This window comes from Chanodichthys erythropterus, chromosome 18 (genome assembly GCF_024489055.1).
Source record: "Chanodichthys erythropterus isolate Z2021 chromosome 18, ASM2448905v1, whole genome shotgun sequence".
Classification (NCBI taxonomy): domain Eukaryota; kingdom Metazoa; phylum Chordata; class Actinopteri; order Cypriniformes; family Xenocyprididae; genus Chanodichthys; species Chanodichthys erythropterus.
In genome coordinates, this window is record NC_090238.1 from 19,948,305 (window position 1) to 19,974,061 (window position 25,757).

General features: G+C 37.0%; 2 protein-coding genes and 1 long non-coding RNA gene across 6 annotated transcripts; 1 reads left to right on the forward strand and 2 right to left on the reverse strand.

The window, feature by feature from the left end:
• Window positions 1–1,166: 1,166 nt before the first annotated feature.
• edaradd (EDAR-associated death domain) lies at window positions 1,167–14,112 on the forward strand. 4 transcript variants are annotated; one of them, XM_067367288.1, is made up of 6 exons: window positions 1,167–1,441; window positions 7,655–7,713; window positions 8,288–8,342; window positions 8,570–8,640; window positions 9,025–9,076; window positions 11,852–14,112. In XM_067367288.1, exons 1-6 carry the CDS (start codon window positions 1,390–1,392, stop codon window positions 12,226–12,228), a joined length of 666 nt encoding a protein of 221 aa, XP_067223389.1. In that variant the 5' UTR covers window positions 1,167–1,389; the 3' UTR covers window positions 12,229–14,112. The 4 variants fall into 4 exon arrangements, with proteins under 4 accessions (XP_067223389.1, XP_067223390.1, XP_067223391.1 ...); XM_067367289.1 differs by having other exon boundaries at window positions 8,288–8,333; XM_067367290.1 differs by lacking the exon at window positions 1,167–1,441 and adding an exon at window positions 7,287–7,438.
• Window positions 14,113–14,934: 822 nt separating this feature from the next.
• si:ch211-125o16.4 (neuroblast differentiation-associated protein AHNAK) lies at window positions 14,935–18,925 on the reverse strand (the record flags this gene model as incomplete). The annotated part of the gene is made up of 4 exons (XM_067366904.1): window positions 14,935–17,316; window positions 17,449–18,488; window positions 18,588–18,699; window positions 18,788–18,925. Coding segments are annotated over 4 exons (3,672 nt in total), but the record flags the coding sequence as incomplete, so codon positions are not given.
• A 157-nt stretch (window positions 18,926–19,082) lies between these two features.
• On the reverse strand, window positions 19,083–21,653 carry LOC137006772 (uncharacterized). The gene is made up of 3 exons (XR_010892536.1): window positions 21,479–21,653; window positions 19,506–19,567; window positions 19,083–19,129 (listed from the first exon to the last, which is right to left on the reverse strand). It is a non-coding gene; the product is annotated as an uncharacterized lncRNA (long non-coding RNA).
• Window positions 21,654–25,757: the final 4,104 nt, after the last annotated feature.

The window sequence follows — 25,757 nt, forward strand, 5'->3', positions numbered from 1 at the left end:
AATTTCGCCGAAAGGTGAGGGATTTTCATGCCTGAACATTAGCCTAAATTTGACGTTACGTGTTTACAAGCTGTTATTAACGTCTTTCCGCAGTTGAAACACCGATTATGCAAATACACAAGACATGATATGGATTTCATTAAGTTGTTCTGTATCTTTTAACATACCTTTAGAAGTTCATTCATGTTTATTCAACGCTGAAACTGGTATGAAAACGGAGTAGAGGGTCAGTTCATGTGTGCTTTACGCTACCGCTTCTCTTGAACTGATAAGGCGTTACACATCAAAGAGCGCCAAAACGGTATTTATGTTTTGTTTTTGTTTTTTTTTTTAATTTCGTTGTAAAATGGGCAGAATTTGAAATATGAAACTTTGTTTCATGTCAAAAGTAACAAACCACAAATCTTATTTATTGGAAATCTGATTTATTGGATGGTTACGTATCCTTGTGCTTTTTTAAGTGGGTATACGGAAATCCTTGATCTTTCCTAGTGGGTATACGGCGTATACCTGCGTATCACGTAGACTACACCACTATGTAAGTGAGGACATTTGGTCCTCACAAGTATAATTAAACAAGTAACGTTACGCAAACTCTAAAACTAGTAGCCTATTTTTGAGGGAGGATTTTCCAACCGCTGTATTACACATAATGGGTCAGGGGTTATTTTTGGCAATACGCCCATCAGGTTAGAAATAGGTCATGCAACAAGCTTAAACTGAAACAGAAAAATGTAAATATTAGTAATAAAATGTAAAAAGTAACGGGTAAGACGGGTAGCCTAATTGTAACAGGTAAGTTTGCTCACTTGCTATTTTTTATTTCCTCCAAAATCAAGTTAAAAATAAAGTTTACACACAAATTAGCATAGTTAACTTAAATATTTTTGAAAGTGTATATGTTTGCGAACTCAGGAAAAATATTACTTTATTGTTTGTCCACACAATTATTAATAATTTTCATTAACAAGGTGTAATGTTTGCATTTGGCAGATACTTTTATACAAAGCATGAACAATGCCTGTTCAATATTTGTTTTCCCTCGGAATCATTCAACCTTAGCTATAGTAGCCCACAGAGGCAGAGGTGAGAAAATATGGCGTTATCTATGGCGTAAATGTTCGTGCATCTACGCAATTTCCTTGAGTGGGAGAGAGATTCTTGAGCGCTCCGTTCTGCTCTCACACAGCTCGCGTCACACAAGTAACGTTATATGTCTGATATGCTGTGCAAGAAAAGTTGATTCAGGTAGTTTAAAGGTTGTTGTGTAGATTATATCTGCCAGGACAGCACGCGCAGAGACGAGCTCACAGGTGAAGTAAACACCGGCGCCGTACACAGCATTTTCATCCAGCAGTCGTATAAAGGTCATCAGCGAACTTCTCCTCTATGTTTGGAACAATCGTAGTGAACATGACGAGCTTGAAGGCGTTTACTTTTGGTAAGTAAATCTTTGTGATCTTTACTAAACTTTCTTTGTTCCTGGATAAAACGTGCAAAGTGAGTGATTGTTGTTGTTTCGGTGTTTGTGTAGGCTACTTGGTTTTCAGTTGTTCTAAATAATGCAGTTGCAAACGATGAATATAATTACATTTTAAAGAACAGTTGTTGCATAAGTGGACAAATCCATGTGCGGTTTGGATATATATATATATATATATATATATATATATATATATATATATATATATATATATATATATATATATATGTATGTATGTATGTATGTATGTATGTATATGTATAGGACACATCAAGCGCAACCTAGGTGGACTTGAACTGGCTTATGCTGTAGTCTATGGTGTGACTTCAGCTAAACGGATGCAGTTTTTATGAATAAATTTATATTTTTATTTATTTTTATTGAGTTACTAAAACTTGCTGTTTTGATTTTCAAAGGCTTTTCTTTTTTGTATGTGGAGGTGACCAGGTTTATACTGCAGTATTTGTTTGTGTTGCTTCTGTTAGTGTATGGGTGGCCATGCAGAAGAAGATCTGTGCAGAGGGTTTTGCCCTGCAGGATTATATTATGATGTGGTTTACATTTTATCTGTTCAAGTGCATCCCGAGCATGCAGCTACACGCTCTCTGCATTCCCTGGCTGAGCAGAAACACTCATGAATGGATGCTGGCCGCACAGGTTTGGATTCGTCTGCAGTACCGACTGGGGCTAAATGTGGCACGTGTAGATAGATCTGTCCATCAGCTTTAGTTTATTTCTTTACTGCAGTAAAAAAAAAAAAAAAAAAAATCTGGATTCTGATTCTGGATTCTGAATGAGTAAAACATTTGTACCAGATATTGATATAAAATCATTTTGCATAGACTTTTTTTTTTTTTTTTTTTTTAGTATTGGGTATTTTTTGCAGTGGGGCAGAAGAAATGAAAATATCTTTCCACAGATAACATCAGCTCAAGGTGCTAGGTACTCTTTCCGGTTTGATGCTTACATCAGAGTTTGTTGCTTGTTTTTTCCCTGCCTGTACTTTCAGCAGTCACCATGATCACTTGACGGCCAACATCCTGTTTCGGGTGATGGGATTTCTTAGAAAATACCCTTTATATTTCACACTCAAGTTTTCTTCAAGGACTTTTAGGAAACCAAATAACCTCTTGATTCCTCTGAATTGTATCTGTCTTTCGTGTGTAGCAGTGGTCAACACTTACACCCTGTTGTGTGTTACAACTAGAGGTTAAGCTATCTGGTGTGGGTGAGACTGGGGTGATAACCAGTCAACATGATCAATCTTTTCCCTCACCAGACCATAGGAAACAGTCAGTATTTTCTGTCTGATGTCTGAAGTTGTCTCCACTGTGCCTTTAGCCTAACTCAGTATAATGAAAGTCTTGCTTTCTCGGAAATGAGACAAATGATAAAAGTTAAAAAAAAAAATGCTTTGGATACTTATTTATCAGGAACTTGGACTGATCCAAGTGCTTATTGACCCAATGCTGTTATAATTTCAGGGCTAACATCATAGTGTTGGGGAAAGTTACTTTTAAAAGTAATACATTACAATATTGTGTTACTCCCTAAGTTTGTAAAAAAAAACAAAAAACATGCATGGCCCAGGTGATAAAAAGTAACATAATGCATTACTTTTTGAGTGAAATTAATGAGCCTCAGGTTGGAGGAAATGCAAATTCACGCATTTAGAGTAAAAGACGCAGCTCAAACAAACATTTCAGCTGTGCTGCCATTCTGGATTACACTTACTTAAGCAATAAAAACAAAGCAAAAATTAAACCCAAATGTGATGTTTATCTCAAGTCATTTTTGCTTATAGTATGGCTGAATTGGATCATCAAAGGTCAGCAGCAAAGACTGGTTAATAGCGTGAGATTAAAAAGATAAAGTATATTTGTGTTATTCAAAAGGATAGGTCACCAAAAAAATGAAAATTGTCACTAATGTCATTTCAGACATTTAAAAAGACATGTCATTAATTACTCACCCTCATGTTGTTCCAAATCCGTAAGATTTTTTGCTTATTTTTGGAACACAAATGAAAATCTTTTTAAATGAAATCTGAGAGCTTTCTGTACCTCCATAGACTGCCTTCGCAACTACCACTCTGAGGCTTTAGAAAGTTCATAAATAGATCGTAAAACTAAATAATTTGCAATGAGCAGTTTAGTTCAAATTTTCTAAAGAGACTTTATATGATGAACAGATTGAATTTAGGCTTTTATTCACATATAAACATTGATCAGGGAACATAAACAGAAGCTCAACTGAACCTGAATGATGCAAGAGAACAAACCTCTTGAAGAAGCTCAAATGTGCTGTGTAACACCTGAGAATAAACCTCATTGGATCTCGCATGCGTCAAGCAAACATGCTTGAGCTTCTGTTTACCACAACTGATGTGTGAGTTGATGAATGTTTAAATGTGAATAAAAGCCTAAATTAATTGTGTCTCTTCAGAGAATTTGGTCTAAACGGCTCAATTCACTGGAATTTTTTTTTTCTTACTTAGCATTTTTCTTGTTTCCAGTCCAAAATATCTAAAAATTCTTAAATCAAGTAGCATTTCCTAGATAAGAAAAATTACATAAGATATCTTGAACAGCTCCGAATATAACATCATGTGTTGTCATCTCAAGATTCTGGTAATTACAAGGTGGCGTGAACGCAGCATGAGTTTTGCATTCAGGCTTATCCAGATGAAATGAAACATTTTCCTGACTGAACAAAGCTAATCAATATTTAATTGCGAGCACCATTCAATATGATTAGTTTGATTGTCTTATCATCTAGTGCAGGCCCGGCGCCACGAGGGGGCAAAAGGGGGCATTGCCCCCTCAGATCTGATTTGTGCCCCCTCAGTTTCAATTTGTCCCCCCTTCACCCCTGAAACGTGATCGATTTAACCCTTTAACGTATACGATCACACTGGTGTGATTAGAATGTTCAGGGCTTCACTGCTAAATTCAATCCTGCTTTCAAGCTGCTGGCAGTGTTTTCAATCACATAATGTTTATTTGAGGTTTCAGACATTTACAGGGTTTCCGCGGGGTCTTAAAAAGTCTTAAAAAGTCTAAAATTCTGAACTTTAAATTTAAGGCCTTAAAAAGTCTTAAAAACGGCCAGATTTTCATCAGAGGTCTTAAATTTCATTTAGTCAGGTCTTAAATTTTTTTACCCATTTCCAGAAACGCTACCTGCTGAAAGTTATTACAAAGTAGCAAAAAAGTAGCGAGTCGTAGTTCTTTCTGGGGTATATTGGTGTTGGTATACGCGGTGATAAAACTACAAATCCCGTGATAAATGTAATACCTGCCCGCGAAATACGTCTGCGTCTCCTCAGAGTTTGTTAAAGTTCGGCTACGTGTGGAAAATGGGAAAGTGTACTTTCAACGAGACATGGCTAGATCACAGCGATTTCTGCTGTTGGTTACAAGCGGTACCCAGCTCCAGGTACGAGGCTCACTGCAAACTTTGCAAAAAAAAAAAAAAAAAAAAAAAATCAGTTAGAGAGTCTGGGTGTGAAGCGGTGTAAAGGCGCTGGAGTCACACGCCAGAGCGGAGAAACACAAGCTAGCCGCAAAATCCCTTCAGCGGACTCAGCCAATTAGCCTCACCACTGCCGTCGTCCTCCTCAATGCCTGGTCCCTCCGGTCTCCAGCGCAATATCATCACAGCTCCGTCGAACAACCTTCGGGGTACTTTTGGAGCGACTGACACATCGAAAGCCGAGGTGATTTGTATACTACACACGGTGACTAAACAAACACCACTCATTTAATAGCAACAGTGAGATTAGCGATCTCTTCCAAGTGATGTTCCCCAATTCAGTAATCGCGAAGCCGTTCTCTTGCGGGCCCAACAAGATCGCTTATGGCGAGATTTGGATTGGGGGAGTTTATAAAGAGGGAATTGATTCGTACTCTTACCGGGCCGTATGTCGTAACCATAGGTCGTAACGTTCAATGAAAGCCAAAATCAGACCAACAGGACCATTGTTCTGGAACAATGAAATAGTTTAGTCGAGGTACCTGGGCTCACAGTTCATGGGACAGTGCGGGACACACACACACACACACACACACACACACACACACACACACACACACACACACACACACACACACACACACACACACACACATACATACATATATCAGATAATCCATGTTAGATAGATACTCTAATTATCCCGAGGTAAGTATCTATCTATCTAAAATGGATTATCTGGTGTAGGTGTGTGTGCTACATTGGTTGTTACATGGGTTGGAGTAGCCTGTTCAATCTTTATTAGGCTATTAATATGCTGTTTTGTAATGTAAATAAATAATGAAATGAAATCTATTCTATTTGAGGGCAAGTTTGTTTTAGCCTATTTTAATTTTGGGCCTAAGGTTTTGGGCATTTGGCACATTGATGTGTGTGGAAGGTTACTAATGTGATTGCTTTATCTGTAAATTAAATAAATGCTTTTTCAATGACTGAATTCATTGAAATAAAATGATTTTTTCAGAATTTCTTTGATTTGAATATTTTTTGGTAATGCGTCGTGTAGGTCTTAAATTTCAGTCTTTATGGTCTTAAAATGTCTTAAAAAGGTCTTAAATTTGACTTACTGAAACCTGCATAAACCCTGATTTAAAAAGACATTTAAATGAAATACTATGTTATATATAAAAAAAGACATTTATAGTTTGTTAAATGCAAATTCCATACTCTGATATGGAAGCTGCAATAATCCTTTCAATTATAATTTTACAAAGTCTTTTATTCATATCAGATGCATTGCGCATGAAACAATAATGTTTACTCTCTTCTCCCAGTTCAACAGCCACTTATGTTTATGTATTTGGGGAAAAATGGATGAATTTGTGATGTACAGATCCTCTGTTTTATCAACTAACATGATCATTATGTTTTAAAACACATTTACTTCTACATATCTGTCATATATCAGAATATATCATATAATTCATATATAGTTAACAAGTTTGTGAATATTTTGAAATAAGACCGTGTACTTAATGTACTAAGACAGTGATATTAACAGACCAAACTCAGTAAACATCATACTAATAAACCATACTATGTACAGCAAAGCAGACAAGCCCAGAATATGAACACAATGAGTTTAATTACACGTTAAGTGTTTTTCTTTATAACGTTTTTTATGGGAGAAAAAGCTTAATGTCGCTTAAAGGTGCAATATGTAAGAATTTTGCAGTAAAATATCCAAAAACCACTAGGCCAATGTTAAATATTTTGTTAATATTTGTAATAAAAGTTCTGCTGCTCGTGAGGCGTGTGTTGCACAATCGCTTCAGCGGCCTAGTTCAGCTCCCACAACACTCGCTCCTGCTCTGCTTCATACTACAGTAACGTTAATATTCTCATCCATGAACATGAGTTCTTCCCGAAATCCTACCCCAATTTTTTTCCACCGGCCATTGAGGTGAAGACCACATTTCCCAAGATTCCGTGCTCAAACTTGGCATCATCAAGCCACACCTTTGTTTTGAATAGGCCTCTAGCGACCTCTAGCAGGCAGAAAATATTACATATTGCACCTTTAATGTAGCCTATAAGTGATGTTAAAAGATCAACCCCCCCCCCCCCCCCCATTATGAATGTCCCCCCATTTTGTGTGTCTTGGTGCCGGCTCTGATGATCATTGTCTCTGTACCATGAAAGCCGAGATCTGTGTTTGAATCTGCCACATGCCAGTGATGCCACTGAATTACACATGCACAGAGGCTTTGACACATATAAACTCACATGCGTCTCGCACACTTCCTTCCTCTCGCAGTTACTCGCAATCCTCCCTGTCTATATGCTGCTTGTTGGTTCCGTAATTGTCATAGAGCTTCTGAGAAGTGTTTGTGAACTGCTACTGCTCGTCTTTTTGGAATCCGGCACCCTTAAAGTAACTTGAATAGACGAGGAGCCTTTTTTGCGACAAAACAATAACAGGTTGTTAAGATTTTCTTCTTAAATAGAAAATAATCAAATACCATCACACTTGTCATATTTTGTTCTTGCGTATCATCACCGTTTGTCTTAACCAGTACGTTTTCTCTTCATATACATACACAAGCACAAATTCTGTATATTTATATTCAGAAACATTGACGCGGCAGTGTTGACATGATGTGGTGTTTCACCGCGTTTTTGTTTCGTTTTTTGCAGGGAGAGTGGCTTCTGAACCGGTGGAGGACACTGATCCCAGCAGCTTCATTACAGATATGGTATGCTTTTTATTTCTCCAAAACAAACATTTCATGTACTTATTTAAGTAAATGTCATACTTGACTCATTCAGAAGAGTTAGTTGGAATGCTATGTATTGAAGCCGTTGGGTAATACCCACTGCACTGACACATTCGTTGAATCATATGTGATGTTTAGTTTTGGTTTGTTATGACAGACTACACGAGTTGTAAACATTGTCGTCTTTCATATTGTGATCAAATGCCACTGATTATGTTAGTTAGACATGATTTTCATACATGATATCAAAGTAGCGTTGGATGGGAGGAGCATGTTTTAAAACCCACTCTTTTTAAATTGTTGTGTGATGCCCTCAGAGGTTTGTTCTAGCATGTTCTCTGCTCATTCATCCACACATCTGAAAGTTTAATTCCCCCCCCCTTCACTACACTGTACGCACCTCCTCTCTTCTAATGTGTCCCAACATGTAGCAAGAGGAACAAAGGTGTATTGTTTTCCTCTAAGGTCTTGATTCAGATGTGTGTGATGTGAGTTTGACCTCTGGGGGTCTTTGCTGATGTTTTTTTTTTTTTCTTTTTTTTCTTTGTTTCAGTCTCTAAGGTCAAATTACCCTGTTCAGGTCACTACTGATCCACAAGGTATCAGAGGTATTTATTGTTTATTTACATTGGTGCTGGTTGTATTGGTAGTGATTGTTGTCTGTCATTTCCTGTCTGCTTATTTAATAAATTCTGCTGATCTTAGTTCAGGTATTGAGAATGGTGACCTTTTGGCCAGCCTCCACACTTTCCATATAATCATGTTCAATAGGACATGAAGACATAGTGTTAATAAAAAATGTATTTATAGAAATGTGACCTCTCATTATCTACAGATCCTGTAACCCTACAGCTCAGTTCTGTTCCCCCTGGTTATCTGTCATCAGCGGTGGACAGAATACGACAGGTGAGTCATGTGATCTTTCAGTTGCCTGAGATAATTTCCTTGCCTACAGTTAGGTCTGATCACTTTGTCATTATTTGCTGAAGTCACATACTCATATCTGACAACATCCTTATTTAGAGATCCAAACCACACACTGTGTGGTGTACTGATTCTTGAAGAGTTGTATGATGTGGGCTGTGTAACACACATGTGGTTTTTGTGTAAATGCCAAAGGCTGCATTTCATTCCACTGATCGGGACTGTGCGGTTATTCCCCACTACATCTTTCTTTACGGCTGTGGATTCATATGTTCTGTACCACTTATTTTAATGTGTTTGTGCTAAGTGTCATGATAGAGTCTTCTTTTAATACATAAGCCTTAACATCTCTTCTTTATCACCCAGCCTGTGGAAAATGACTCTACTGAATTTATTCCATCTGCTTCTGTTTCATCAGGTATGTGTCAATGGTAGAATACTAGTATTTAGTACACTGTCACCACATGACAGAAATTGAAATTTGTACTTTTAACAGTGTTAAAAAAATACACTGTACCTTTTTTCTTTCAAAATTGACATAATGAGGGAGTACATCATGAATTTATCTTCTAAACCATGTTTTTGTCTTCTCAGTCACTACGGTATGCCTGTAATAAGTGTTTATATTCAGAGTATTTTAGGCCGGGTGGGACGACAACCGCTGAAACGGAGAGCAGTAGCTCTGGCTACAGTGTTCTTCTGCAAGATGCAAAGTTACATAGTGTAGCTTTAAAGATTAGCTTTAAGTGAGCATCAAGGGCCGGTTGTTCAAAAGTAATCCGATCATATTTTGGCTATAGGATTGGATCATATCTTGAAAATGGGTTGTTCAAAAGGAAAAAAGGATTCTGAAATCAGATTAGATCACAAAATCCAATCCTAGTTTTAATCTGGATCAAACCTTCAGTTTGTGTTGTTCAGAACTTGTCAGTAGGATTTGGATAACTTTGATCCAAAAAAAACAGGATTATCCTGATCCTAACAGGGGTAGGATTTCAAGGTGGATTCCAGGAGAAAAATGCAGTAAAACTTTAAAACTGGTCAAAAAAATACAACATTTATATAGTGTAATATACACATATAGTGTAATATACACATTTTTTTTATTTTGCTCTTGATTAGTTTAACTGTTAAATAAATTAGAAGTAGACATTAACCTACATATTTAGCCTTTCGGTAACCTACTGTAAAGTAAAAAAGATTTTGGTGCCATAAAACAATCCCCAAACAGCTGTAAATATCCAACAAAAATATTATATTTAATTCAAAACCCATATTTTTTTCTATCATTATGTCCCTTTAGGGGCTCCGTAGAGCACTGGTAATCCAGATTTGGTAATCTGGAAAAGTGTGTATCTGGATCATGGTGATCCAATCCAATTTTTCTTTGAAAAACCAGCACAAAAGTAAGATGGATTACCTGATCCTGGATAGCAAAACATGGGATTTCCAAATCCAGATTATTCTGATCCAGATTAAACTTTTTGAACAACTGGCCCCAGGGTCCCAGTTATTTTGTCTTTAGGATTGGATCAAAACTTGAAAATCGGTTGTTCAAAAGGAAAAAAAAGGATTCTGAAATCAGATCACAAAATCCAATCTCGGTTTTGATCTGGATACATAAAATCAACAGTTTGTTGTTCAAAACATTTTAGAAAGATTGGAATGGCTTTGATCCAAAAAATCTGGATTACACTGATCCCAACAGACAAAAATTTAATAAAACTTTAAAACTGGTCAAAAAAATACAACATTTGTATCATGTTGTATACACACATTCATTTTTTATTTTGCTCTTGATTAGTTTAACTTTTAAAGTAATAAATTAAATGTAGACATTAGGCTACATATTTAGATTTTCGGTAACCTACTGTAAAGTAAAAAAGAGATTTTGGTGCCATAAAATAATCCCCAAACAGCTATAAATATCAAACAAATATTATATTTAATTTAAAGTGTTTTTATCACTGTTTGCAAACTACTGTACATTGGCACATTGAACCAAGTTCTTTGAGCAAAGTTTCACGGGTGAACACTATGCAGAACTTTTGAGAGAACGCAAACGCATTGAAATATTATTAAATATTCTTTTGCTCCATCACCATGTCCCTTTAGGGGCTTCGTAGAGCACTAGTAATCCGGATTTGACAATCTGAAAAAGTGTGTATCTGGATCAGGGTGATCCCATCCAATTTTGCTTTGAAAAACCAGCACAAAAGTAAGATGGATTACCTGATCCTGGATATTGAAACATGGGATTTCCAAATCCAGATCATTCTGATCCAGATTAAACTTTTTGAACAACTGGCCCAAGAAGATGGAAAAGGCACATCCAAATTCACTCAAGCAAATGAGCATGAACAATTGGCCGATTTAATTTAAAATCTCAAATCCACTGATATGGTATTGTCACCATGTAAATTGCTTTCCAGTGTAGTAATCTTCTGTTCACACTAAAGTTTCAATTTAGAACAAATTGGAGAAGAATTCTAAAGAAATACTTTACTAAACTGAAATTGTGCATTGAAAATGTTAAGATTATTTGTAGATATTATATACATTAGTAACACTTTACAATAAGTCTCATTTTTAACATTAATAAATGCATTAGGTAACATGAACTAACAATGAGCAATATATTTTAAAACATTTATTAAATTATGTTTTAATAACAAAATTCGGGAGGAGCAGGTGCAGATAATTAGACTAATTAGCACAAGTGGAAAGCATTCAGCTAATCAACCAAGAACAAGAGTTATATATGTACTGCAGACTTACCTCTGTTCGTTGACAGTTTATCAGCATCCCTCCACCACCCCATCTCCTCACTTCTCGTTCTATCTCTCAGAGTACTTTGGGTTCGGGCCAAAATTCCGAGCTCGGTGCCCTCCCCCTGGACACCACGCCAAATACGCATTACTCTATCTAATTTTATGTTTATGTGAACTCGTGAATTATTGTTACTGAAAGTAATGATTTTAAAAATTGTATTAGTAAATGTTGAAATTAACTTTGTCTAATTTCAGTAAATGCTGTAGAAGTATTGTTCATTGTTATTTCATGTTAAATAATGAATCCTTATTGTAAAGTGTGTTACCTATGTGGTATTTTTACTGTTGAATTAGAATTTTTGATATATTGACAGTGGAGTTTATGCACTCATAATGTCTGCTTTCCTTTCCCCACTCTCTAGACTTTAGTAAAGAACGTCAGTCCTGTAAGGAGTGTTTGTGTTCTGCCCCTCCACCCAAAATCAGTGACCTCATGAACGACGAAGACCTTCTGTACACCCTAAGGCTGAAGCTGGACCCAACTCACTGCACTGTCAAAAACTGGAAGAACTTTGCAAGCCGCTGGGGGATGAGCTACGATGAGCTCACGCTTCTAGAGCAGCGCACACACGGCGCCACCTACCACAGTCCCACTCAAGAGTTCCTCCTGCGCTACAACCAGAAACCTGTCACAGAGCTCACCGAACTTTGCCGGCTTTACCAGCGCATCGATGTGCTGCGATTGCTCCAGAGGTGGATGGAGAACGACTGGCCCTCACGCTGGCAGAAGGCCCATTAGCTGGGACTTGGCAATAACTGGATCTTAATGAATGAAACGTGTTCGTAGAATCTGAAATTCATGACTGCAGGGACGGACAGCTGGTCAGAACACACACTAGTGAACAGTGGTGGTACAAAGACGGTGTTTACAAGGTTGTACACTGGACTTAGTTTATTTTGAACTTTTGGCTGACTCCAAGTGTCACAGATTGGGTCACATCTTTGAAATACAGATATTAGCTATGTGATTTGAAGGGTGATCAACAAAAATAAGCAATGGCGCCTCAGCACTTCAGGAGGAAATGGCAAGAACACTCAGGTGTGACTACACATTTAGATTCTGTCTGGAAATTATGTGTCATTCCAGTCATACACTGTTTAATTTATTTTTAATACAAACAGCTATCTACTGGTGCTGTGCCACTTGTTGGTGGTTTTATGAAGTGTCCTTAAAATAGTAACATTTATGATGTTGAGTCATTGTGCTCAGTATTCAAATGAGTTTTGAGACAGTTTCTCACCTTGAGTCTTGCCTGCACTAGTAATGGTCTATGAATCATTCACAAAGGAGTGGCTGGTCAGGACACACGAACTGAATCTCCTTCATTTCAGCTGTAGTTCAGCTTCCTATATTTTCTCATTGCAGCAAATCCTGCAATAAGGCATTGACAGTATATCCCAGGAAAAATTAGGTTAGAGGTAGTTCATGATTTTGATTAATGCCAAATCGCATATAGATTACGGCTGTTTTGCTGTTGATTCAAGTTCATAAAAATTAGAACAACATAAAAGACAAGAGAATTGATGAGGTTATTGGCATTGTTTTAATTAAATTTAGTCCTAGCTACAAGTGTATGGTACAGGATGGTGTGCTTTGTTGACCTTCTTTTATGCAACCATGAATTTGTCTATAAACCATTTGTTGAATTGAATGCAAGATGTAAGAATAGTGTTCTATGAATGAGACTCGTTTTGTGGGGAGGGTTTGTGAAGTAGTCCGTTAAAGATTCAAAATTTAAATTTGAGTATCATATAAAACATTGTGATTATATATTTAAATTCCCATTGCACTGCTTACTGAGCACTTGAATTTAATATCATGTTTGTTATGAATGGCACTTAAAAATGACTTCTTTTTTTCCCCCTATTATTTTGAGTCTTTAAGAAAGATTTATCAATTCTCTGAGAAAGGAGCAGAAAAATAGCAGCATAATACTGCAGAGTACCATGGATCTGGAAGTTGATTGGACTTGATTAAAGGGTTAGTTCACCCAAAAATGACATTTCTGTCAGCCTGCGCTGTCTATACGACGTAAATACCATAGGAGAATGACAGGGTAGAGAAGAAATTGTTGATTAAGGTTATTATTTTTTTGTTTTTGTGCACAAAAAGTATTCTCTTCTCTTCATAACATTAAGGTTGAACCACTGTAGTTACATGGACTATTTCAACGATGTCTTTACTACTTCTCTGGACCTTGAATGTGGTAATTATGTTGCTTTCTATAAAAAAAAAAAAAAAATCTTAATTTGTGTTCCGAAGATGAACAAAGGTCTTACGGGTGTGGAAATATATGAGGGTGAGTAATTAATGACAGAAATTTCATTTTTGGGTGAACTAACCCTTTAAATCTCAATTCAATCCGAGCTGTTTTAAATTCAGTTAAATTATCAAAAGTATTTGCAGGTTGTGGCTGTTTCAGAATTCGTAGGCAAATGTCAATTACAATGCAGATAGTAGGGTTGGTTTTGACAACGTTACCTCTTCTAAACAAGATTTTTTTTGTCTTCTTTAAAAAGTGGTTGGTTTTGTGCTTGTAATTTCCTGAATTTTAAAGCCACATCTGTTTGTGTGCATCATCAGAGGTTCTCTGTATAAAATAAAACTTTTATGTGCACAGTATCTGAATATTTGTTATAATTATCTTTTATCATGTCAGTAGGTACAAAATGTTTTTCATCAACAATACATCATGAATTATTGGCATAGTTCATGTCAGAAGTGGTGAATGACTAAACAAATCATTGTACATGATTTACTGCTGTACTGCATCTTTTTTTTTTTACATACTTTGAGGATCTTTTTTAGTTAATATTTAAGGCATCCAGCATAACAGCATGAAATAATAATCAAATCTGAAGTGAGCATTAAAATAAATTAGCCATGTGTTGTTCATATGATAAACTTTATTATAGTAATTCAAGAGATTTGTGCCTTATGCAAATATAGTGGACACATGCTTTATGAAACAGACAGAAAGCCACACATACATTTGGTTTTTAATAGGTGTAAGAATTTGTTGTTTTGTTGTTTTTCTCATTTGCAATACTGATGAATACAATTATAAAACTGGAATGGAAAAGTATAAAAAAAATGTGTGTATATATATAATATATATATATTATTACTACAAAAACTGGCAAAACAGACAGAATTATAGATTATAGATCAGTGTATTTTCCTTCATGTTCTTGTTTACATCTTGAGACAATACAATCATTAAACATTTAAACAGATCATTATACAAATATATATTCAACTGAATAAAAAAATAATTACATCTGTCAAATTCTATAATGCACCAATCCATCAATACTCCTCCCGCTTTTAATGTAAACTGTTAGGAATACTTTTTTTTTTTAGTACATATTATTTTACATATGCATTAACTATATGCAATGGATGTGGAACCACACTAACAAGGCTCCTGGTTTTACTTAAACTTTAATCTGTTGTCAAACCAAGCATGTTGTTCAAGCTGAGGTTCATCTTGGCATCATCTTCCTTGCTAGTAGTATCAACTACCGGATAGTCCTTTTCAGCATCAGGCTTTGTGACTTTAAATGTTCCTCTATTCACTTTTGTAGGGCTGCCTGGTTCTGAAGATATGCCGAAATCTGGGTTTGTGGTACGTGCGTTAGACAACCTCAGCCTTTCCTGGATATCTACAGCGACTGTCTGTCCATTGACTACAACAGATGGAGATGAAACTTTCAGATTTGTCTTGACTGACGAGACAAAGACAGTCGTGTCAGTTATTGTTTTCGTAGGGTCAGTACTGAGGTCAACCGCTCCACTGCGTTCTTGCAAGATACTGTCAATGATGCTGGCAGGCAAACTGTGAGTCTTGAAGATAGGTATATTTTTGGGGAGTTTTATTTCTGAAGTGGTACCATCTACTTCTGGTGCTTTACCGTTAATATCCTCATCCTTTGATTCCATAGATTTACGCCATTTGAAGGGCCATTTTACCCGACGCTTGGAGCCCTCAGCTTCAGCATTGATGACTGGAACATCTACATCAACCCCAGCGTTTGGTTGACTCAAGTCAACATCAGGACCACCAACCCCAGGTGCAGATAATTTCAAATCTGGTCCACTTACATCAGCAGCAATGTCAACATCAGGAGATTTGACTTTTGGACCAGATGGGTGAAACTTTTTGAATGTTGGGAATTTCTTCTTTCCTTTGGGAGCATTGATGTCAACGTCTGCTGTGGGAACATCTACATCAAGCCCAGCATTGGGAAGACTCACGTTAACATCAGGACTACCAACCTCAGGTGCAGATAGGTTTAGATCTGGTCCTCTTACATCAGCAGCAATGTCAACATCAGGAGATTTGACTTTTGGACCAGATGGGTGAAACTTTTTGAATGTTGGGAATTTCATCTTTGCTTTGGGAGCATTGATGTCAACGTCTGCTGTGGGAACATCTACATCAAGCCCAGCATTGGGAAGACTCACATTTACATCAGGACTATCAACCTCAGGTGCAGATAGGTTTAGATCTGGTCCACTTACATCAGCAGCAATGTCAACATCAGGAGATTTGACTTTTGGACTAGATGGGTGAAACTTTTTGAATGTTGGGAATTTCATCTTTGCTTTGGGAGCATTGATGTCAACATCTGCAGTGGGAAGCTTTATATCAGCATCTGGCATTTTGACATCTGTATCAACTGTTGGAGCTGAGAGGCTGAGATCGGGAGCTTCTGCATTTAAGTCAATCCCAGGACTCTTCACTTTTGGACCGGAAAGGTCAACTTTTGATTTCTTAAACGTAATGGGTTTAAACTTTCCAGATGGAGCCTTTAAATCTGGGGAACTGACATCTACACTGGGGACACTGACTTCAGCTTTTGGTAAAGTTGCATTCACATCAGGCACACTGATCTCAGCTTTGGGAAGATTTAGGTCAGTTAATTCTCCTTTGGGTTTGGGAACTGAGAGATCTAGATCTGCATTAGCATCCAGCTCAGGCCCTTTTACTTTTGGCTCAGACAGATTCAGTTTTGGCAAATTGAAATGTGGCATCTTAAATTTTCCAGATGTTGCATTAATGTCAACATCTGGGACATTTAGGTTTGCATCAGGTCCTTCAAGCTCTGCTTTTGGCAAGTTTATGTCTACATCTGGTGTGGAGAGATTTGGTGACTTTCCCCCAATATTCACAGTTGGAGCTTTCAAACCGGCTTTTGGCAAATCAATGTCTACAGAGGGAGCAGAAATGTCACCTTCAACTTTAGGTGCGGAAAGACTAAGATCAGGTGTTTTAACATCTACATTAGGTCCTTTGAGTTCTGCTGTAGGGATGTTCACATCTACATCAGGTGCATCTAATTTTGGCGTTTTAACCCGAGTTCCAGAAAGACCAAACTTGGGAAACTTCAAGTGAGGTAGCTTGACTTTGCCAGAGGGGGCATCAATGTCTATTTTAGGAGCATTTAAGTCAATGTCCGGGGCTTTGAGATCAACATTTGGACTTTTGATATTAGCATCTGGCAAGTTCAGATCCGAATCTGGCAAGTTCAGATCCACACCTGGACCACTTAATTTGCCTTCCACTTTTGGTGCTGAAAGACTGAGATCTGGAGCTTTTAGGTCTAGGTCCGGTGCTTGGAGATCTCCCTGTGCATTGAGGTCTACATCTGGACCTTTAATTTTTGACCCAGATAGATTTAATTTAGGCAGTTTAACATGCGGCTTCTTTAGCTTTCCAGATGGAGCTTCTATGTCAATATCTGGTGCCTGCACATCAACAGCTGGAGTTTTAATGTCTAGATCTGGTGCAGAGAGGTTGAGGTTTGGTGCTTGGAGATCTCCCTGTGCATTGAGGTCTACATCTGGACCTTTAATTTTTGACCCAGATAAATTTAATTTAGGCAGTTTAACTTGTGGCTTCTTTAGCTTTTCAGATGGAGCTTCTATGTCGATATCTGGTGCCTGCAAATCAACAGCTGGAGTTTTAATGTCTAGATCTGGTGCAGAGAGGATGAGGTTTGGTGCTTGGAGATCTCCCTGTGCATTGAGGTCTACATCTGGACCTTTAATTTTTGACCCAGATAGATTTAATTTAGGCAGTTTAACATGCGGCTTCTTTAGCTTTCCAGATGGAGCTTCTATGTCAATATCTGGTGCCTGCACATCAACAGCTGGAGTTTTAATGTCTAGATCTGGTGCAGAGAGGTTGAGGTTTGGTGCCTTGACATCTAGATTAGGTCCTTCCAGTTCAGCTTTTGGCAGATTCAAATCTACCCTAGGAGCTGACATGTTCATGTCTGATGCTTGTATCCCTGCATTTAGATCTGGAGTTTTCGACTTTGATTTATGTGAGCTTAGCTTTGGCATTTTAAGAGTTGGGAACTTGTGCTTTGCAGATGGAGCATGAACATCAATTTGGCCAGAGGGAGCACCTATATCGACATCAGGAGTTTGAATATCTATGTTTGGAGCTTCAAGATTGGCTCTTGGCAGATCAATGTCAACATTTGGGACACTGACATCTGCATTTAATCTCGGGACAGAAAGTGCAAGATTTGGTGTATTTAGATTTGCATCAACATTCGCCTCTGGTACTTTTACTTTTGTCGTTTTTGCTTTCTTAAATTTTGGAAATTTAAACTTGGTAGAAGGAGGTTCAGTATTCACTTTTGGTGTTTCAATGTCCAGGTTTGGACCACTGAGCTCAGTTGTTGGCAAGGTCATGTCTACTTCAGGGGAGTTAAATTCTCCATTAATCTTTGGGGCTGACAGATTTAAATCGGGGTTTTTTAGGTCAGTGTTTATGTCTGGGGTGGTTAAATTCACATTACCATTAACCTTTGGTTTTTTAGCCGGTAAACCGAAGTTGGGCATTTTGAACTTGGACGTTTTTGTCTTCAATTCAGGTTTATCCACATTAACAGAAACCTCCGGAGTGTTTAGACTAGGGGTGGACACACTGACATCAGGTGCTTCTAATGTGCCATCCAGACCTGCTCCTTCGAGATTTGGTGCAGACATGCCAAAAGTTGGCCTTTTGAACCCTGGGCGGCTGAAGTTTGGTGTGGCATCTTTTAACTCCATCTGTGGCATTTCTGCATTTACTGTTGGGGTTGAGATGCCACCCTTGAGGCTTGGGGCATTTATCTGTCCATTTAGCCCATTAACCTGAACACCCGGTGCTTGAAGTCCTGCCTCACTGTTCAATCGGAGATCACCAAGGGACTAAAGAGGAAGAAGAGATGAAGACCTATTTAGCATTTATTTTTCTATTTTCTCTTTTTTATTTCCTTTAATTCACAAGGTTGCTTACCACTGCTGCTTTTAGGTCTTTTGTTGTCTTAAGTTCAAGGTTGTTGTCATAGGGCTTAATGATTCTGATCAGTTCTAGCACGTCATCTTTACTGAGGTGGTCCAAATGAATTGTTGCCGAAACAAACTGATTTCCTGAAAGAAACAAAAAGAGAGGATAAGATATGTTTCAGAATCAATTAAATTTGTTTGTATGATTGAGGCAACATACTGTATAGGATGCTTGCTCACATTATGTGAGTTCCTTACCTTCCTGCAGGTTAATTGCAGGATTTTTGATTCCTGTGACTACGGCCCCTCCTTTCTCTGTGTCCTCCAAAGTTAAAGTCTTTGTTTCTCCATTCTGCACATGAACAAGGTGACTTACTACCATATGTTAAAGTGTTTTGTTTATAATCTCATATATACGCGCATAATGTTATATAAAGTGTTTTGTTTATAATCTCATATATACGCGCATAATGTTATATGCATCAGGAAAAAATATTTTACTGTGCCGTGGCAAAGAATTAGTCAGTGGTATAATGAATGTGTGAAATGTCATTTAAGATGCTATAAATGATTATGAGCCATGCTGGAACTTCTAGCAGACTTAACCACTGAATCAGACATGCCCTGCCTTCTGAATGGCTAAACAAATCTGACTATCTTTCAGGTAATAGGGATATTATATGTGTCATTGCATCTTTAAATTGCTATTTTGGTGAGAGGGTACCAACCATCATGTCTTCACTCCTTTAAATACAACTGGACATGTCATGAAAACCAGTTTTCAAGAGATCTGTCAAAACAAAAACAATTTAGTATTAATATTTGGGACTGAGTTATGTGAGCATTCACTTGAATTATATATATTTTTTAAAATGTACATTTAAAGTTTGCAAGTGAAATAACTGACAGTCCTACTGACCTTAAGTAATTCAACCAAGCATTTTATTTTAGTATTTTAAGGAACATACAAAGGAAGTAGTGACTAATCGGAATTTGAATTTGAGGCTAGTTTCAGACCTCAAAGCAAGAGAACCCCCTGCTGATTCAAAACAAAGCTGTTAAACACCATCATCATGACATTGTTACTCCATAAATGGGCATATAAGTGCATGGGAGTGTGATTACTTCCTTGCGGCCTTTTTAACCCCTTCCCACACTCCTTTAAACACTTGTTACATCTATATTGCATCATTTCAAGTAGTCTTGTACATTGATTGGGAATAAAGATAATATGTAGCACCACTGTTACATGTTTTGAAAAGATAAATTGTTTTTTTTTAATCAATAAAATTCATTTAAATATTAACCAGAAACAACAAACATTGCGTTTTGAAGAAGGGAAAGAGGAAGTGGCCATGAAAAGTCAGGAACCACCTCCAGTTTTTCTAAACCAGTAATGTAATCGGCTGTAATGCAGTTCTAGTTAATCAGATGTTCAACAAGACTAGATCTCATAGTGAGAAGGTGTATTAAAAAGTGATTAAGATAGGAAGATACTATTCCATACGGTTTGCAAAACACATTTCTTTAAGACAAGTCAAGCAATAAATAAATAAATAAAAAATATGCTCCCTTTGCCTTATAAAGTCAAAGTCAGCCAGCCAGTGACATGGGCTGTGGCTTTATGACATCATGACATCTTCAATCTCACACTAAGGTTTGAGCTAACATCACATGCAAAGTTTTTTTTTTTTTTTTTTAAAGAAACAACTGCCGTAACCTTACATATGTATAATATAGCAAAATATAGCATCTACAGGCCCAGCTTTTCAGATTTCAAAGTGTAAAACACAGCAGGTCTTACCTACCATAACTAAAAAATAAAATGCTTTTTTTAACCTGTTATTCTGTCTCTTTAACAGATTGTTATGTGTGTTTATGTGTGTGTGTTTTTTGTCAGGAATGCTTCAGGAATGGATGGACTGTGGAGTATGAGGAGAACCAGTTTGTTCAGATGAAAGAAAGATGAGGAGATAAATACCAAGGTTCTGATGTCTAAACATTGCGTACATACATAAAAAAAAAACAAAAAAAAACAAGGCACTGAAATGTGCATATGCACACTTTTAGGATGAAATCTACATAAATATCTGTCTTCCAGTTTTATCTGTTTTGTCTAAAACACATATTCAGACTGATTGGAAGGGCCAGATGGTCTTGACAATGTAGTGAAGATTTTCAGCGTCATTATCAGAATGATACAATTACTCAATAAAGCCTTGAGTTTAATCAGCATCGGTAGTTATCTAATGTGTCACCTCTCTTCTACAAAAACTCATGATTAAAAGCCATCTTTGTTATCATAATATTATAATTATAGCCTGCACATGTTCCATGATGAATCAGTGCTAAACGTTTCAGATTATCAGAATAACAATGTTTCTATACTGTTCACATTTTTGTGAACGTTTTCAGTTTCTAAAACCTCAGTAGACTCACATTTATAACAACAATCAGAGCAAAGTCCAAAGAAAACACAAATATTAAAAGAGCTGCTTCAACAACAGAATGGTTTTAATATTTATTCCATACTGCCTCTACATCTCGTAATTAAGTGAATTTATCAGTTTCCATCAGAGGCAAAGATGCCTAAACACAAAAGCATGATGCAGCATAATTAATTGCACTATGATGTTCTTTCTGATTCTGTATGTTTTATATAAGCAGCATAGACCGAAAAAATGAAGAGTGAGCCACTTACCCAAAGACGTTCATATGAGTGTTTCTGTAGTCGCTGGTGTTGACACCTCTAAACTTCTGCTGAGTTTGACTGTCATACTCTCTGTCATGGGATAAATGCATATGGAGCCACTAAACAGGTTCTACAACATTAGCATGACAACCACACACACACACACATCGAAACTACACATACAGAGAGTATGTTTTAAAGTGATGTCTATTGTAAGTTTAGATGTAAATTCGTGGCATGATTCAGATTAATGTTCTTGTTGTATGTGTATGTTTTTAATTTATTGTGTAGTTTGTGTGTGTTTGTGTGTGCGCGTGTGTGTGTGGGGGGGGTGTGTTCAGACAGACTTGCAACAGCGATTTGATCAGTCAAAAAAAAAAAAAATTTAAAAATCCAGAAGAAAAATAGGAATTTTTTATGTCATGTAATTAAATTTCTCATATTTGAATTTGTCTGAGATAAACCGTGTTTTACTCAATTATATGATCAAATACTTAATATTTGTGGGGTCCAAATGTCAATTGTGGGAGTGAGTCTTAAGGTCTATATAGCTACGGCCCTGGTTTCAGTCAGATCATTAGAAACATAACAGAAACATCCACTGAGAAAAGTGTGTTTTGTCAACAGAGAAATCTTGAAAGCAGACTGTTGTGTTTGCAAGGGTTTGGCCTTAAAGTCTTGTGCCACACACCCTTAAATTCTTTCTAAAATACATTTGAATGCAAGTTATCAGCCAAATGTTTTGAAAGTTTCAGTAAAGGGATTGTTCACCCAGAAATAAAAATTCTTTATTTTTTTCTGTGTAATATTAAAGAAAATTTTGAAAAAAAAAAAAAAAAAAACTTCAACATTTGACCTGACTGACTTGCAATGTATGGACAAATGAAGTAGACACATTCTTTACAATTTATACTTTTGTGTTCCACAGAAGGTAGAAAGGCATAGAGGTTTGAAATGACATGAGAGTGAATGAAGACAGAATTTTGGGGTGAACTATCCCTTTAACATTAATGTGACACTCACAAACCCAGATTGAAAAGTATTTCGGAAGTTATTGTTCACATTTCTCAGCACTACTGAGGCATATTTAATTAAATTAACCCACAAACGTCCAACTGGAAACTGACGTTCTTTATCGTTTCATTCCATGAACTGCAGTACATCCACATTTCTTTGCACTAAGTAATATATTCATCATGCTTTGAAAAGTAATACTATTAGTCACCCACCTTGCAACCATAAGCTCTTGGCAGCACAAATGGAGCATTTCATCTTAACCACTATTTATGACAGAAAATAGCTTCTATGATGTCTTACATTTACAAGAAAAGACTATGTCAATGCAAATGAGGAACCACTTGTCTTCACAATACAGGGTTTCTGTTTTTAACTACATTGGATGCTAAACTGTACAGTAGTTGTGAATGTTTACAATTCAGTACAAATGTAATTGTATAATTTAAACTATAGAAAAACAGTCACTCTATAAACAGACTTGACATTTTTTTCTCTAAAAACAGTGAAGGCTTTCATCAAGACCTTTCATGTTTTCATAAATACAAAGTTCTGTCATGAAACTCTAGATGGCGCAGGCTAACTGGTCCTTTAACTCAATCTGCTCGTAATCACATCATCTATAGGGCACAGCTGATTGGTTCCTGCTGTATCAGTAGCCAATGAGCTTGAATGCTCAACCATCAAAATACTTTGGTAGCATTTGCCTTAGCAGAAACCCTCCACCTTCCCCAGCTCCACCTGTATAGATCTGCTATGGGTAATTTAATGTACGCTATATTGTAAAGCAGCAGCATGTTGTGTGTTGGCAGCAGCAAGCGTTGTCATGCTTACTTACTGACGCCTATTACTCCTACTGGGGCATAGGCCGCAGACAAGGGTTCTCCAGGCATCCTGGTCCTGGGACAGTCTCACCAGCTGTCCCCAAATGCGGCTTGTACTCTTGACATCGGCGTCCAGGTCTCTGCGGCAACTGTTTCCATGTCAAGGCTTGCCTGGTGATGTTGGAAACCGGTTTACGGAAAATGTGTCCTAACCGTCTCCAGCGACGTTGGATGATCTCTTCGTTTTTGGATTTTGCACTGCCAGTGTTCCTGGTTGCTGATGGTATCGGGCCATCTGATCTGGAGAATGCACCGCAGATTGTGTTGATAAATGTCTGTATCTTTTTGGCGGTGGTTACAGTGGTCCTCCATGTTTCAGAGCCATAGAGCAGAACTGACTTCACGTTTGTGTTAAACACCCTGATCTTTGTATTGATGGACAAGTCTCTTGAGCTCCAGATATTTTTTAGTTGGAGAAAAGCTGTCCTCGCTTTCACATTTCTTTTTTTATGAAAGAAATGAAAAAGGACATGGAAGAACATTTTTGGTTAAGCGAGTGATAATGTCCTTCATTTTAAGATTTTTTACATCATGATTAGAGAGTAGATTTTTAGTGCCATTACCAAACTGATTTAATACAGACTTTCTAGCAAGTCAGTCAAAGGCTCATCCAACCTTTTTTCAAAAACTAAAAAGCACACTATTAAAATTCCACACATGGTTGCAGAAGTTTCATTTTTCAAAAGTGCATCTAACTGAAGAATCACCCATGTATGACCTTAATTTTACCCATTTTCACTGTGTACTCAGCAAAGCTCTTATTGACTGCACTGTCATGAACAGCCACAGATGTATTACCAAACCTCAAAAGAAAGTGCTTAAGAGAGGAAAGCACCTTGTGTGCTAAGCGTAAGCTAATGAAGGTTGACTGTGGCATTGAGCTTGTGCACATGTTGTGGCAAGAGCAGTACGTTCGCCTTAAGGGAGGACTTTGGAGTTAAGTCTTTGACTTTTATTTATTCGAGTTACATCCAAGTCTTAGCGTCTGGGCATCAGGTATGAACTTGCCTCCTGCATTGTATCTCTGTAATGAAATACAGTCACCAGAATCCGGGAAACAAAAGCTCTCCTCGAGCGGTAAACGTGTTAAGGCCTCACCATTAATTAAGGAAGAACCTCATAGTGATGGAAGCAAAAACACAGGAATGAATGTTGCTTCATGCTTCAAACAGGTGTCTGAATACGGCAAAGTCAGCCAATCTAAAGGCAATCTAAACTTTACTCGGTTTGGTCCAAGTCGAGAGTTGAATTTGTTAGGTCATTTGTTGGTTTCTTTAGCTGTGGTACAATGTGGTGATACAAAATGTGGTTGGGCAACTCTCAGTTTGAATTGCGAAAAACACATTTTTGTCATTGTACACACCACCATCAGCACAGTACTGAATGTTTCAGATACCATTGATCCGGTTGTGACATACTTGCATAAACACTAACAACATACTTGAAGAAACACTAACAATCAAGATGAAAAGCCTTGAATAGGTCATGGTAAACAAGCTAATGTTTAAGTAACAAGCTGTTTATCCTATTTACAAAAAGTTCTGACCATAATTAAATACATCATATCATTAAAAAATATATTGAACTTAAGAAAGACAAAAATATAAACATTTTTTAATACACATTACTAGTATGTGCTGAAATAATGTTACGTCTTTTATAATGTTCCATAACTGTTTCACAACTTTTTGTCATTGGTAGATATTTAAACATTATTTATATTTATATTTAATAATGATATTTATTTATATATATTGCACTTTATTTTACAGTAGGTGCACTTGCAACGTTCATACCTAAAGTACTGGTTCAATAAGGCAACTACATTGGTTAAGGTTAGGTTTAAAGGGTTAGTTTAAAAAGCCAAAAATGAAAATTCTGTCATTTATTACTCACCCTCATGCCATTCCACACCCATAAGACCTTCGTTCATCTTCAGAACACAAATGAAGATATTTTAGTTGAAATCGATGGCTCCGTAAGGCCTCCATAGGGAGTAATGACACTTCCTCTCTCAAGAGGAAATGTTAGTTTTATAGTTTTTTATTATAGCCTATTTTTCAGCAAATAGGCTTATATGTTTTTTTTTTTTTTTTTTTACATAATTTCCCTCAATTTAAGCAGGTCCTTTAGTAGCTACCAATGGCAGAAAAACAAAATGGCTGATGCATTTAACAGGCTACATGTGTGATATGGAATATATGATTATTTTGTCAACAAACAAAAAAAAAAAATGCGTCCCAGAAACACAAATTTCATATAATCCTCAAGTGGGATAAAGGTAAACACGATTGGCTTGCCATCCTTGAAATATCCTTCTGGGCTTCTTACAGAAGAATAGGCCTATACATTATTTAAAGGGAAAGTTCACCCAAAATTGAATATTCTGT